The 15,333-nt window shown below is 38.5% G+C and overlaps 1 protein-coding gene across 2 annotated transcripts in view; it reads left to right on the forward strand.

Moving 5' to 3' along the window:
• Positions 1-15,333, forward strand: part of Fsd1l (fibronectin type III and SPRY domain containing 1 like) — a 75,506-nt gene that overhangs the window by 49,277 nt on the left and 10,896 nt on the right. For both annotated transcript variants that reach the window (XM_052176502.1, XM_052176503.1), the window contains 4 exons: positions 609-738; positions 7,981-8,081; positions 8,602-8,853; positions 10,687-10,775. In XM_052176502.1, the coding sequence (XP_052032462.1) occupies positions 609-738; positions 7,981-8,081; positions 8,602-8,853; positions 10,687-10,775 (572 nt within the window). The remainder of the gene's footprint in view (positions 1-608; positions 739-7,980; positions 8,082-8,601; positions 8,854-10,686; positions 10,776-15,333) is intronic.

Below are 15,333 nucleotides of genomic sequence, written 5' to 3' on the forward strand. Positions count from 1 at the left end.
TCATTAAGTGGATGTTTTTCTCTCCTACTGTGTCAAACAAGCTGTCTGTCATCTGGCTCAGTCCCTTTGCTTAGGTTTCCAGGGCTCCAGTATATATATTCACACATCCAGTGATGATGCGGTGTTCAGATATCACTGGAACTAATGAGCATTTAAGTGTGGATTGTTAATGGTAAAGCTTCAGAGAGAACACTTGTGCTGTTTTTACGTTATCATCTTGTATACTATATTGCTTTTTTTTCCTCCATAATTCTACCAGTTCTTTCCATTTAGTCAAAACATCAACCAAGAACCAAACTGATAATTGTAATACCATGAAATTCTGATTATTGTGTGCTAATGGAACATTCAGTCGAAGTTAGAGATGTTATTGACACTTCAAGTTCACTGTACTTGGTTAGTGTCTATAGTATGTGAATAGAAGAAGTAATTGGATAAGTGGGATTTACAACTACAACCAAAGGATTGAGAGTTTTTGTGCAAACAAAAAAGTGATTGGAACTTTTTTCTATGCACACAGAGTTGACCCACTTGAGTAAGAAATAACATGATAGGTGTGTTTCAGACAGTGGAGATGGCTTACGTTTGTTAAACATTGTCTTGGGCAGCACTTAACTTCAGTCTAGATAACTCATCATCCCATTTGAACTTGAAAGTTGAAGATTCCTGTGTAGAGTGGGATCCCACTGGAGGAAAAGGCCAAGAAAGTAAAATTAAAGGGAAAGAGAATAAAGGCAGGTAAGTCAGCTCTCTAAATCTGTGTTGTAACTAAATGCCTGCACAGTGATTGTCTCTGACCATAACTGATACTGACATTCTTTCTTATTTTATAGACAAGTACTTGTATGTTGATTCTTATTTGACAGTAATTTACAATTTTAATATTTATTCTGCTTAGTAATATGATTTCTGATATGTTAGTAACTCAGAGGTGAAGAATATAGTATCATCTGTCAATACCTGAATTTGTGGTTAACATTTTTTATATTTTTCTTGATGTCTTTCATAATTGTTTCATATATTTTATTTCAGCATTCTTATTTTTAATGTTATAGATACACCAATCTGAACTAGTTAAAGTTTTTTGACATCTCTCTAGACTTATATAGGTCATCTATCTTACCTGAAAGATGACTGCCCTAAACGACAGCTTTGAGCATTTCTACCCAAGCCTTCCTGCTGAAGACAACCCAGTGAACTCAAGGCTTGAGAATCTTTTGTTTTTATCATACCTTTCATAGATGAATCAGAATATGGAAGCTATAGGTTTTAATGGTAAAGTTTTGCTCAGACTGATGGCAAATGTCTGTGAGATATGATAGGAAGCCTTCAGGCTAGCTCTGTTGTAAGATGGTACCTAGTAGCTGTAAAGGAGTGTGTTAACAGTTGCCTGTTTTTATCTGACAGTGTCCATGTTACTTCACTGAAGAAACACACAAGGTGACGATCTGTGTCTGTGTAGTTCTAGGACTTAGTATCTAGCTTGGCTGAATAATTCTTTAACCAATAAGCAGGTGCCATTGCAGCAGCCTTCATAAGTTAAAATGCTCCTTTGCGTAGACTGTCTCTATTGGTAGCTTGTGTTTTGAATTTGCAGCATTGTGGTGCACTGCATTCTTTTGAGTTATGTTATATATAACATGTGCTCTGCTTTAAAAAGACTGTTTCTCAGATGTTTTCACCCTGCTTTTACTTATACTTGGCCTCCTCCTTGTTTCTCTTTATTCAGTAACATTATTGATCGCTTTTATATGTATTTGATAGGAGGTAGACTTAGAATGTTCTATAATAGTTATATAATTTCAAAAGTGTCAAAAACAATGAGCATGATAAAATGATTTAGACAGTACCAAAAATAGGGATCATTCCAAGTTGCTCAAGTAAGATGATACTCAGGTGAGGATAATCATGTATCTTTCTTAGGTGCCAGCCTGTGCTCTCTTTTCTGAGTTATCTTTTTTTTGTGATGTATTTACTTGGTATTGGTGAAAGTGACTGCATTTGTATTATAAGATGCTATTGAACTTGATAGACTGCATAATGTTTCATTTGGCAGCTAGGAAAGTTGTAAATAGAATTTAGCATTCAGACTGTGCTATGTCTTTCTCCTTTCTTTCAAGATTATTGCATATGTTGGCTGTTTATAGAATGGTATATGAGTATCCCTTATCTGAAACACTCAAGACTCAAATTTATTTTAGATTTTGAAATATTTGCACATATATATTGCACATATATAAAGTTGGGACTCAGCTCTAAACTCAAAATTGTTTGTTTCATGTGTACTTTATACTAATAGCCTGAAAGTAATTTTGTAAATTTTTTAGTATACCAGTGTTTAGACTGTGACTTGTTACAGGTCAGGCATAGACTTTTCTATTCATGACAATTATCAGTGCTCAGAGTTTTCAGTATTGAACTATTTCAGATTTTTGGATTAGGTCTGCTCAACATGTATATATTTACTTATCTTTTTCATAAGTATTTGTTATAGAATATAAATAGATTTTATGGGGCTTATGGGATAAACACTGCCCTTACTTTCAATAATCTTGGTCTGAGTCTTATACATGAGCTGTGTACACATGAAACAGTGATACAAGATGGCGATTGTGTATAGTGATGAACTATAAGAAAGCTGTTCAGAGCTGCCAGATGTTGAGGTGGTCAGTTAGAACTATGCACCAAATTACCATGACAGGCAAGTCTTGACGGACTGACTGTGGTAGTGTAAGAAACAGGTCACAAAGCAAGGGATGCTCCCTCACGGAGTGTCCTAATTTTCCTGGTTGAATGGTAAAAGTCAGGTGACCTAAGACAGATCATAGGCAGAGGACCTCACTGGTGGGAAGCCCCAAACAGGTGGTTTGTGTTGGCTTTTGGAGTAGAGTGCTAGAGATACAGGGAATAAGAAAAGATCAAAAGAGGAAAGAGCACCGGGATAAGCGACAAAAACTGGCTCCTTCATACACACACTTTTCAAAGAAGTCTCTGTGTAGTGCTTCTCTTGCATAAGAACAGGTCTCTAAATCAATGGTTCTCAACCTTCCTAATGCTGTGACCCTTGAATACAGTTCCTCATGTTGTGGTAACCCCACCCATAAAATTATTTTATGAATCACTACTTCATAACTAATTTTGCAACTGTTATGAATCATAATATAAATATCTGTGTTTTCCAGTGGTCTTAGGTGACCCCTGTAGAAGGGTCATTTGACCCCCAAAGGGGTCTCAACCCCCAGGTTGAGATCTAAGTGTCCAGTAAATAAAGCTGAGAAGGCCAGGCATATGGCTTGGCACTGAGCTTGGCTTTATGTAAGAAAGTGCTGAGGAACTTGTTCTGCACATGTGATACCCGTGAGCAGGGTACCCACAATCCTTCTGACACCAAGACTCCCACTCATGCCTCCTGGAGGCCTACCTGGTAGAGTCTGGAGAGTTGTGATTGTGTGTGGAGAGTTGTGATTGTGTGCGAAATGTCACAGTAGGGCCAGGATCTAGTGTGTAAAATTAGCATAGTAGGGGCTAGAAGGCCTTCATTCAAGAAGTGGTATTTCCACTGTTTCTTCCTGGAGTGGGTGTTTCATCTTGCAAAGAAGGGAAACAAGACATATAGTAGATAAATAGTCTAAAAGTTAAAGGACACTTCAGCTAGGCTAGAGTGCAGACTGGACTAAAGCAGAAGCCTGTGAGACTAAATTGCTTGTAGACAATAAGAAAATGATTATTTTATCTTACAATAGTGAACATTTGGAAAGCGGGTAAACAATTTGCTCTAGCGGCTATACAAATACTCAATCCAGTAAGATCACCAAAGGACCTTTAAGATGGAGCCCATTCTGTACACAAGGTGATGGCTGCTGTCCTTACAAAGAGTGGACCGCAGAGATGGAAGGCCGAGGCACTAAGGTGGAGCCTTCTCTTCTTTAACCTAACTCTGCAGCCAAACTGTCAACCTCAGCAGTTATCTCTTTTCTGTTTTTCATGCTTCCTTGTATTTCTTTACTACTGGTAAGTCATACTTATTTTGATTTTGTTTGTTTGGGTTTTTAGATGAGCCCTTAATATATGTTTGAAGCAAGGCTCAGTGAGTCATTTTTGCTTATTTCTATATATCATTATCCTCTCGCTGTTTATTCTTCCTAAGCACCTGGTATATAGTTTTCAGAATGAGTTCTTCCCTGTGGACTGTTGGAACTACCAGTGGGGGAGTAAATGAAATGTAGGTATTTTAGGAAGATGCCCTGGTAGGTTCTGATTCTATTGTGTCTTCTTTATTGATATCAATACTTCGTTACAAAAATCCTAAAGACCTGTTTTTTTGTTTTGTTTTTTGCAGTTTTAAGACTCTAAGAGTATAGCTAGCTCCTCACTCTTCAGCACTGCTAGCATATTTTAGTGAAGATGCTGTACATCTCTAGTGTGCTGAGGACGCAGGGCTGAGCTGTGGTTCCTGTTCTCAGTTCCTTTCTTCCGCTGAGATACTTCATAGAGAGGCCCTCACTGCCACATTAACCACGTGTTGAAGGCCCACATATTAGACTGTATTCTTGTTGTCTTTTCAGTATCATCTCTTAGTCCATGTCTGTGGTAAGGGAAGCATTTACTTAGCTTCTGCAGAGGCTTCTTGTTTTGCCCTTCTGTGCCACTGCGATGATTTGTGTTTTAGGAGTTCTTCAAATGGGCCTGGGGTATACAGTTCAGTGGCAGACTGCGTCTGTAACGTATGCACAACCCTGATCCCACCACCAGCACCAGCACAGCAAGAAAACAAACACTGCCTGGTCATTATAACCGTGCCCATGTCACGGCGCCCTGGCTTAGTGTTTTTCATTCTTGCTCACACTTAATCACACATTTACCGTTACCTCTTCCTCATTTTCTTTCATTGATCATTGCTTTGTTATTCACAAGATCTCTTTTACATTCTTTGGTCCACCTCTCAACTAAGAAGCAGTCACAGCCTGACCGTTAAGCATGCCAGCCTTCCCAGGAGCATGGGGGTCAGAGGTCAGCTCTATGTAGTGAAGTGCTGCTGGTCTAAAGGACACAGACCAAGCCTTCTCTAGTTCCAAAAGGTATTTTCTACAAATACACTTAAGATTAGTTAAAACTATGCTTATTATATCTAAAAATAAATATATAAACTAAATTAACTTTCAGAGAAGAAAGCTAATGTGCAGCAACATTTTGGTGACTGAGTTAGGTACTCTGATGAACTCTCCTGAGTGCACAGTCATTTTTTCTGGTGGAGAGGCACATTTCAGATATGAATTTCAAATGAGTGTCTAGGGAATACTCACAGTCACACAGAAGTCTTATATTATATAGATGTTTCAGAGATTTAAAACTCTTTTGTTAAAATTTATAAGCCATGTTAGGCCAGTCGCATTTTTATTTTTAACCCTGTTCCTTTTCAGGCTTCCCTGATGTTGCACCTAAAACAGGGCTTTTTACACTTCACAAGGAACAGAATGGCTTCCTCAGGAAATATGCCCAGAAGGCTAATCTAAAAAGAGAAAAAAGGAGCAGCCTTAGAGCCAGCCTCATCCTAGAGTCCCACAGCAGCCTGTGCTCTGTGGGTAGCCTGGAGTTCAGGGCATGGCTTGAAAACTGTCCCCCCAAGCTGCTGTGGTCTCCCCACAGCAGAACAGTAGGAATTGGAGGAGAGGGGATCTTTCCTCTGTACGTTCGTTCTAGCTTCCTTCCTTCCTTCCTTTCCATCTGTCTACTTTTTCTATTTTGGCAAAAATACAGTGTTGCTTTCCCCTTTAGTTTAGAAAACACAGAATATTTGTAATCAGGCAGTTTATATAAAAAGAATAAAAAAAGAAAATAATGACATGGATTTTTTTCCTTGAGTTGTCATTAATTTGACAGTATTTATACAATTTAAGTTTTTACTACTTAATGATTCTTGTGTTGCATAATAAGTACCAGCTTAGAAAATTTGGTCAAGCCAAAATTTTTTATATACTAATTTGTATCCTAATTTTATTTGTTAATTTATTATCTAATAAAAATTTTTAACTTCTTAACCTAAAAATACATTTCCTCAAAATTTGCTTTTTCAGTTTCAGTTTTCCCCCAGCATTTGAGGAAGAAATTCTGTATGCACTCATTCTAGTTTTAAACCTGCTCCTAGACTCTCCTCAAACTTGTAATCCTCCTGCCTCATACCCTTGCGTACTGAAGTTACTGACACCATACCCGGGGATTGATTGATTGATTGATTGATGATGCCTTCTATTCTGGAGAACTTCTCAGAAGCACTTGTAGATATTTTTTTCTCCCACTCAGTTCCTTTACTCTTCTGCCCCAACTTGTGCTTCTAATATTCACAGAAAATTTCGGTTACCAGTCCTCACTGATCTCTGTTCATACTCTTGGAATAGACATAATGTATAATTTATTTTAAAATGACCTTTTAGGTTTTTTTCTAAGACATGGTTTCTCTGTATAGCCCTTGCTGCCCTGGAACTCATTCTGTAGACCAGACCAGGCTGGCCTTTGAAAAAGGAGAGTTTTTAAAGAAAAGAATATTCTTTATTATTCTGACATGGCAAATGATCACTGTTAATAGTATTCCATATAAAGGACATTTGATCTCCTTTAGGAAGGATTAAACTAAACCATGCCAATTTTATTGTTGTATGTAATCATGCTCCTTAATAGCATTCACTGAAATGAAGGTACTTGAAGCAGTCCAGTGTAGTTTAATTATTTGAAGCCATCTATCTGATCTTAAAGTAAGATAATATTTAAATAATGTAAATTAAGTCATTGGATCACATGAAATGACTGTAACTATCTTTATGTTTGTTTTCTGTTTATAAAGAATTTGTATATTGATTTTACTTATATTAACATATATTCTAACACATTTTTCCATTGGGAAGAAAAATCCTAGTGCAACTGTATTGGAAATTTTCTAAATATTTATTATGGTGATAATAAAGTTTTAGCATTTCTATTTTTCCTAAATAACTTGAAGAATAATCTCTCAATATCTCCCTACTATGTGCACAAGTGTACACATTCACACGTGTAGGTGGGCAGGCAGTATTTACCCATCATCCACCTTGTGTTTTGAGACTGGTTCTTGAGTCCACTTGCCCAGGGCTGGGGTAACAAGGGCGCACCACCACTCCTGGCTTTTTATGTGCATCCTAGGGATTGAACTTCAGTCCTTATGCTTGCACACTAAGCACTTTACCACTGAGCTGTTTCTGTACCCCAACTTCAGGATGGTCTTATCCAAAAAAGCATCCTAACCAAAAAAGCAAATGTTTTTCAAGTGCAAATTCAGTATAATTAAAGCATACTTTGAAGAGCATGCTGGGGACAGTGTAGAAGGAGCCGAGACTACAAAAAGCATTCCATGGAACTTGAGGCACCGTCTTGATCAGTCCAATAGAGACGTCCTGGAGAGTTCATCTTTTTGAGGGTTTTGAGAGTTAGTAAGGAGTCTAACAGTGTCCAGTTTTCTTGTCATATAATTTGATATGAAGCGATCCTATTCATTGTAATTGTGGGCATTCTTTGAGATTTGATATTTCCAATGCATAAATTCAGATAACTTCTCTTTTTAAGAAGGAATGATCAGAGCTAAAAAAAAAAAAAGGCTACTTAGTTGTAGTTATGTAAGGAACCTCATTTTGCTGTTGCTTTTATTTAAATCCAGTTGTAAAATATTTACAAGCAATAGTAAAAGCAAAATAGCAAAAGATCTTTCCTAATTTTTCCCATCAGCAAGTGTTGTCTAATTTCAGCCTTGTATCTTACTTCAGCTGTGTGCTCTTTGTATAAACCGTGCTCAGTGTGCATGACAGTGGTGGTTTTAGCCTGTGCTGTGTGGATGCTTCTTATAGTTGAGTGCTTCTGATCCAATGACATGTTGCAACATAATGAGAAGTATTTTCAAAAATTTCTGCTGTGATTTGTAATTCTAATTTGTGAACCATTTTCAACATTTTTTAGAAGTGGCACCCCATCCCCCAAACGGACATCTGTAGGCTCCAGGCCACCAGCAGCAAGGGGCAGCAGAGACCGCTTTACTGGGGAGTCCTACACCGTGCTAGGTAGGCTGAAGCGCAATCCTTTTCAGAGTCCAGGTTGCACAGAACGCCTACTTGCCTGCGTAGGGAATGGGTCTCTGAAGAAGCTCCTGTGGATTGCCTGGGGACTGTGAGAGTTTCCAGACTAACTTACTTTTAAATCTCTGCTCCAGCTGATGTAGTGTGCCTCATGGATATAACCCTTGATGGGATTCTAACAAAGAAAGGCTTTGACGTATTTTATATGCATTGAAACATAAACAATACATGTAAATTTATAGAGTATGTACTCTGCATTCAGCATCTGATATTGATATGGTTATTTTCACAGAAAGAGGAGTTGGATTTAGTGGGTATGGTGGGATAGGCCTGTAAGTCCAGTACCTGGAGGCCGAGGTGGAAGGGTCATGAGCTTGTGGTGCGCCTGAGATTTGTAAAAAAAAATAAATAAATAAATAAAAAGAAGAAGAAATTGTTTGTTGTTAAGTAAAAAATCTGTCATAATTATGACAAGGTATCAAAACTTTTTTCTTATCTTTTATAGGAGACACTGCTATTGAAAATGGACAACATTATTGGGAAGTAAAGGCCCAGAAGGATTGTAAATCCTATAGTGTGGGTGTAGCATATAAAACTATAGGCAAATTTGATCAGTTAGGAAAGACAAACACTAGTTGGTGTGTTCATGTCAACAGCTGGTTACAGAACACATTTGCAGCCAAGCATAATAATAAGGTGAAAGCTTTGGATGTTCCTGTTCCTGAGAAAATCGGTGTGTTTTGTGACTTTGATGGGGGTAAGTGTACTTTTTTTTTCTAAAAAAAACAAAAAACAACAACAAAAAAAACCATTTCTCCATACTTGCTTGTATTTAAATATATTTTATGTATACAAAATAATATTTTTACTTCTGCGAAAGTATGGGAATACTGCTTTTTTCTCTTCCTATTTGATGATAGTTGTTTTTTAGAAATAGCTTACAAAGAAAATGAGAAACTGGACAAAGCAGCTACATTTAGAATAGTTGAAAAACAAGCAAATGCTTAGCAGGTAGAGGACAGGTGGAGTAATGTTTAAAAACTGAGGAATTGGGCACAGTCAGTATAAAAAGGAAGAGATCTTAGCATCTAGTGAACTAAAAGCCTTTTGTTTGATGATGAACAGTTGGTGTAGAGTAAGAAGAAGAGTGTTATTGGGTGGGTGCAATGGAAATTCACTTTCTAGACTGAATTTTAAATCATTATAGCTAGGCTTGAATACATTTTTGCTAATCTAAATAGGAACCATTAAAATCAATAACTTTTGCCAATAAGAAGTGTTTGTTTATTCATGTAGTATAAAAATCTATACTTCAGGGATTTGAGTAATCTTCATCCTGCCGAGTTGCTTTTATTGCAAAAAGTTCTCTGGGTTCTTGAACAAGAGTCAGTGAGATGTTGGGTGACTGTGGTTGTCAAAGCTTGCACCCATTCTCTCTGTTTCGAAGCTTTGGTTGTTTGATGTGAGGTCAGCAGTGTTGTGGAGAACTGGGCCCTGTCCCTTATTTAGTGCCAGCATCAGGCCATGCAGTCCATGATGCATCTCATGGACTTGCTAAGCATGATTCTCAGGTGTAATGGTCTTGCTGGGTTCATCAGAGCAGCAGCAGAGTGCCAAGCACTAACCTCGAGAGGGAGAGGGAGGAGGAAGGAGGGAGGGAAGAGCACAGGCGCGCATGCGTGGAGAGGGAGCGGGAAGAGGGAGAAGAGAGGGACAAGCACAGGTGCGCATGCGTGGAGAGGGAGGAGGGAGAAGAGAGGGAAGAGCACAGGCGCGCATGCTCTTAGGAGCAGCTTTGGTTGGACCACGGAGCAAGTCGTCATCAATTGCCATGCGCACTCCACTCTCCTTACCCATCACTCTCAGGATGAGAAATGGTTGTTTACACAGAGTAAGAGACGACAGCAATTCAAAATGGCTTTTCGTTTTAGTTCAGCTTAAGAGGCACCCACATACCAAGTCTTTTCACCTTTCCAGTTGCTTCCAACGCACACCACCTCAAATGGTCCATGATGAGTTGCTCCACGTCTCAACAGCGTAGCTCGTCTTCCAAGTCCCTTTCTTCTGCAAAAGTTCTTACCCAACCACTGTCTACAGGTTCATTGGCAGTTCCCAGACTAGATTCAGTACTGATGAAGGCTGTAGCTGCTGCTTACAACCAGTTTGAACTCGCATGAGAACCTAGTTTGCCTTTTGTCTAACTTTCCAAAGTATAAAATAAATATAAAACAAATAGCAAATATTGTCAGTAACAAAAAGCATACAGAAGAAATGTGCATTAAAGTGATATATAACATAATTTTTAAGAATGTATTCTAATAATGACAAATTTCAATGGTATAAAAACCACAATTACTTCTGCACCAACTTAATAGATGATGGAGATATTAGTAAGGTCTTGATGACCAGGAAAAAACAGATTTAAGATTTTATCCTTATAATGTTTTGATATTTTTTATAAGAACTGTTAAGTATGGCTCTTATAGTTTATAACAAAGACTAATAATTAACTAAGTCTTTTTGGCATGCTCATCTGTTTAACTTAAGTGTTTAATTTTGAATAATAAATGAGACTGTTTTATCCTTTTAGGTCAGCTTTCATTTTATGATGCACTCTCAAAGCAGTTGCTGTATTCCTTCAAGACAAAATTTACACAGCCAGTAGTACCTGGCTTCATGGTTAGTATCTTCTTGATATTTGTGGCTCAGCAGTTTGAGGCTGACCTGGGCTGTGCTTTCTGATGAAGCCGAGTTCCCACTTCCTTTGTGTTTGTCTCCTGTTCCCCACCCACCCCTTCCAAGCGCGATTTCTTTCTATATGTTTTCAGTATGCTTTATTAAAGTCAGTACTAACCTTACAAAAGGATAAAAACCACAATGGATATTACATTTACTCATTGTAACTGTTACCCAAGCGAGGTGTGCAGCCTTACAGAGCCCTGTGCCCATGTCCATTCCCTACGCAGCTCTTCGGGAAGGGCCAGCTGTGGTGTTTGATTTTAGTACTTGCTACTTCACTTAGCCTCCTGTTTAGCTTTAGGGAGTCGGACAATATCTTTTTGACTCAACCATATGTGTGTAAGATTTTTCCATGGCCTGTGTGGTTTTAGTTTGTTCGCTGTTCTTAAATCGACATTGTTTTCCAGGGTATGATGCATCAGCCTATTGAGTGCCAGTTAGGTTGAGTATTTTATGTGGTGTCTTCCATTTGAGGGTATGACACACATGCATGATTTCAGGACTGCTCAGTTGCATGATAATTTGTAAAGAAAAGCCATGTTTCTTCACATGAAATGAAACATGTCTTTAATTTTTTAATAAATTGTTATTGTTGCTTCTATACCATACCTGTCTGCTTTTCTCTGTTAAAGTTGGGTTGATGTAGGGAGTTCTGAGATCCACTAATGGCTTCCTTGGTTTGAATAAAACTTTTCTAAGTGTGGGAGGGCTACCTCCCTAATCCGGATGGTACATTTTTAGGTCACTTTGTGGGATGTACCACATGAGTTCTCTTCTATCTTTACTGCAGGTGTAACCCTCCATCTCAGAAGAAAGTGTTCAGGGTATGTGTGAATTTAGAATGTGTATTTACTCTTAAAACTCACAATCAAAATTTTATTCCTGAGACCTTAAAATCTTAACCTTGAGGTAATCCTGCTAGCCAGCACTCTCCATTTTTCATTAAAACATGAAGGTGATTAATGAACAAAATTGTTGCTCATGGAAAATTCTTAAAGATAGTTGTTTATTTTTCACTTTCTGAACTTTGCCACAGACCTATATTTTAATGTGTATTTTGTGCTGTTTCCAAATGAATCTGTTGAAGACAAATTATTTACCATATGTAACCCAGAGCTACACTGTTACAAAATATTTCATTTTTACTTTTTATAATAAAAATCATTATATATATGACAACTTAAGTAAAATGATTATTACATGAAAGCTAATTGATACATGTAATTATTATGTTGAAGTCCACTGTTAGAAAATATTGAGGGTCTACATACAATGATCTGATAAAATTGAAGAAATATATAGAAAACAGTGTTAAAATAGGAGAATTTTATGGAAAATAATGATAAATTGGTAAATAGAAAATATATCTATACTAATTGACCAAGCACATAGAAAAAAATTTATGATAAAATTGAAGATTTTCAAGGAAAATAATTCTGATAAAATAGAAGAAACATTTAGAGAAAAGTTTGAAAATTGAAGATTTCATGGAAAATAATACAGATAAAAGGGTAGACATAGAAAACATTTCTAAACTAATTGAAGAGGTAAGGAGAAATATTTTCTGATAAAACTGAAGATTTACATGGAAAATATTTCTGATAAAATTAAAAAAATAAATAGAAAAATGTGTTGAAATTAAAATATTCTATGGAAATTACCTCAGATAAAAACAGAGACATGGAAAACATTTCTTTTTTTTTAGATCCCCAAGGCACAATTTTATTTTATTCTTTATTGAATATTGGCTTCATTTACATTGCCAATGGTAAAACCTTTTCCGATTCCCCCCTCCCCAAAGACCCCCCAACCCCTCCTCCCACCCCCTGCCTCCACGTATATGCCCCTCCACCCAACATAATCCCACCTCCCTTCCCCTTGTTTTCCCTTTGTTGGGGCCTCTGTTGAGCCTTTACCTGTCCAAGGACCACTCCTCCCACGATACCCAACAAGGCCTTCCTCTGCCACATTTTTGTCTGGAACCATGTACCCCTTGGTTGATGGTTCAGTCCCTGGGAGTCTTGGGGCATCTGGGTGGCCGAAATCATTGTTCTTCCCATGGGGCTGTAAACCCCTTCAGCTCCTCTGGACCATCCTCCAGCTCCTCCATTAGGGACTCCATGCCCAGTCCAATAGTTGGTTGCTAGCATCTGCCTCTGTATTTGTAAGGCTCTGGCAGAGCCCCTCTGGAGACAACCATGGCATGCTCCTTTTGGTATACACTTCTTGTTGTCCATAGTAGTGTCAGGGTTTGTTGACTGTTTATAGGATGAATCCCCAGGTAGGGCAGTCTCTGGGTGGCCTTTACTTCAGTCTCTGTTCCACACATTGTCTCCCTTATTGCTCCTGTGACTATTTTGTTCCCTTTCTCAGAGGAACCAAAGCACTCTCACTTAAGTCCTCCTTCTTGAGCTTCCTGTGCTGGGTGAATTGCAAATTGTTTATTTTGAGCTTTTGGGCTTACATCTGCTTATTAGTGAGTGTATACCATGTGTGTTCTTTTGGCTTTGTTGTTTGTTTGGGTTATTTTGTTTTTTTTGTTGTTTGGATTTGGTTTTTTCGAGACAGGGTTTCTCTGTATAGCCCTGGTTGTCGTGGAACTCACTCTGTAGACCAGTGTACTGGCTAGTTTTGTGTGTCAACTTGACACAGGCTGGTGTTATCACAGAGAAAGGAGCTTCAGTTGGGGAAGTGCCTCCATGAGACTCAGCTGCAGGACATTTTCTCAATTAGTGATCAAGTGGGGAGGGCCCCTTGTGGGTGGTGCCATCCCTGGGCTGGTGCTCTTGGGGTCTATAAAAGAGCAGGCTGAGAAAGCCAGGGGAAGCAAGCCAGTAAGAAACATCCTTCCATGGTTTCTGCATCAGCTCCTGCTTCCTGACCTGCTTGAGTTCCAGTCCTGACTTCCTTTAGTGGTGAACTGCAACGTGGAAGTGTAAGCTCAATAAACCCTTTCCTCCCCAACTTGGTTCTTGGTCATGATGTTTGTGCAGGAATAGAAACCCCAACTAAGACAACCAGGCTGGCCTCGAACTCAGAAATCCGCCTACCTCTGCCTCCCAGAGTGCTGGGATTATAGGTGTGCACCACCACTGCCCGGCCATACACGTTCTTTTGTGATTGGGTTACCTCGCTCAGGATGACACTTTCTAGTTCCATCCATTTGCCTAAGAATTTCATGAATTCATTGTTTTTAATAGCTGAATAGTACTCCATTGTGTATATATACCACAGTTTCTGTATCCATTCCTCTGTTGAGAGACATCTGGGTTCTTTCCATTTTCTGGCTATTATAAATAAGGCAGCTATGAACATAGTGGAGCATGTGTCCTTATTACATGTAGGAGCATCTTCTGGGTATATGTTCAGGAGTAGTATAACTGGGTCCGCAGGTAGTACTATGTCCAATTTTCTGAGGAATCTCCAAACTGATTTCCAGAGTGGTTTTACCAGCTTGTAATCCCACCAACAAGAGAGAAGTGTTCCTTTCCCCCCACATCCTCTCCAGCATCTGCTGTCCCCAGAATTTTTCATCTTAGCCATTCTGACTGGTATAAGGTGGAATATCAGTGTTGTTTTGATTTGCATTTCCCTGATAACTAAGGATGCTGAACATTTCTTTAGGTGCTTTAGAGCTATTCGAGTTTCTTCAGTTGAGAATTCCCTGTTAAGCTCTGTGCCCTATTTTTTAATAGGGTTATTTGACTCTCTGGAGAATAACTTCTTGAGTTCTTTGTATAAACTGGATATTAGCCATCTATCGGATGTAGGGTTAGTAAAGATTGTTTCCCAATTTGTTGGTTGCCATTTTATCCTATTGACCATGTCCTTTGCCTTACAGAAGCTTTGCAGTTTTATGAGGTCCCATTTGTCGATTCTTGTTCTTAGAGCATAAGCCATTGGTGTTCTGTTCAGGAACTTTTCCCCTGTGCCCACATGTTCAAGATTTGTCCTCACTTTCTCCTCTATAAGCTTAAGTGTATCTGGTTTTATGTGTAGATCTTTGATCCACTTGGACTTGGGCTTTGTACAAGGAGATAAGAATGTGTCAATTTGCATTTTTCTGCATGCAGACCTCCAGTTGATCCAGCACCATTTGTTAAAAATGCTGTCTTTTTTTCCACTGGATGTTTTTAGCTCCTTTGTCAAATATCAAGTGACTGTACGTGTATGGGTTCTTTTCTGGGTCTTCAATTCTATTCCATTGATCTTCCTGCCTGTCTGCATATCAATAACAAACAGTTCTTACCACTATTGCTCTGTAGTAGAGCTTGAGGTCAGGGATGGTAATTCCCCCAGAAGATCTTTTGTTGTGGAGAATAGCTTTTGCTATCCTGGATTTTTTGTTATTCCAGATGAATTTGAGAATTACTCTTTCTAGATCTATGAAGAATTGATTTGGGATTTTGATGGGGATTGCATTGAATCTGTAGACTGCTTTTGGCAAGATAGCCATTTTTACTGTATTGATCTTGCCAATCCATGAATATGGGAGATC

This window comes from Apodemus sylvaticus, chromosome 3 (genome assembly GCF_947179515.1).
Source record: "Apodemus sylvaticus chromosome 3, mApoSyl1.1, whole genome shotgun sequence".
Lineage (NCBI taxonomy): Eukaryota > Metazoa > Chordata > Mammalia > Rodentia > Muridae > Apodemus > Apodemus sylvaticus.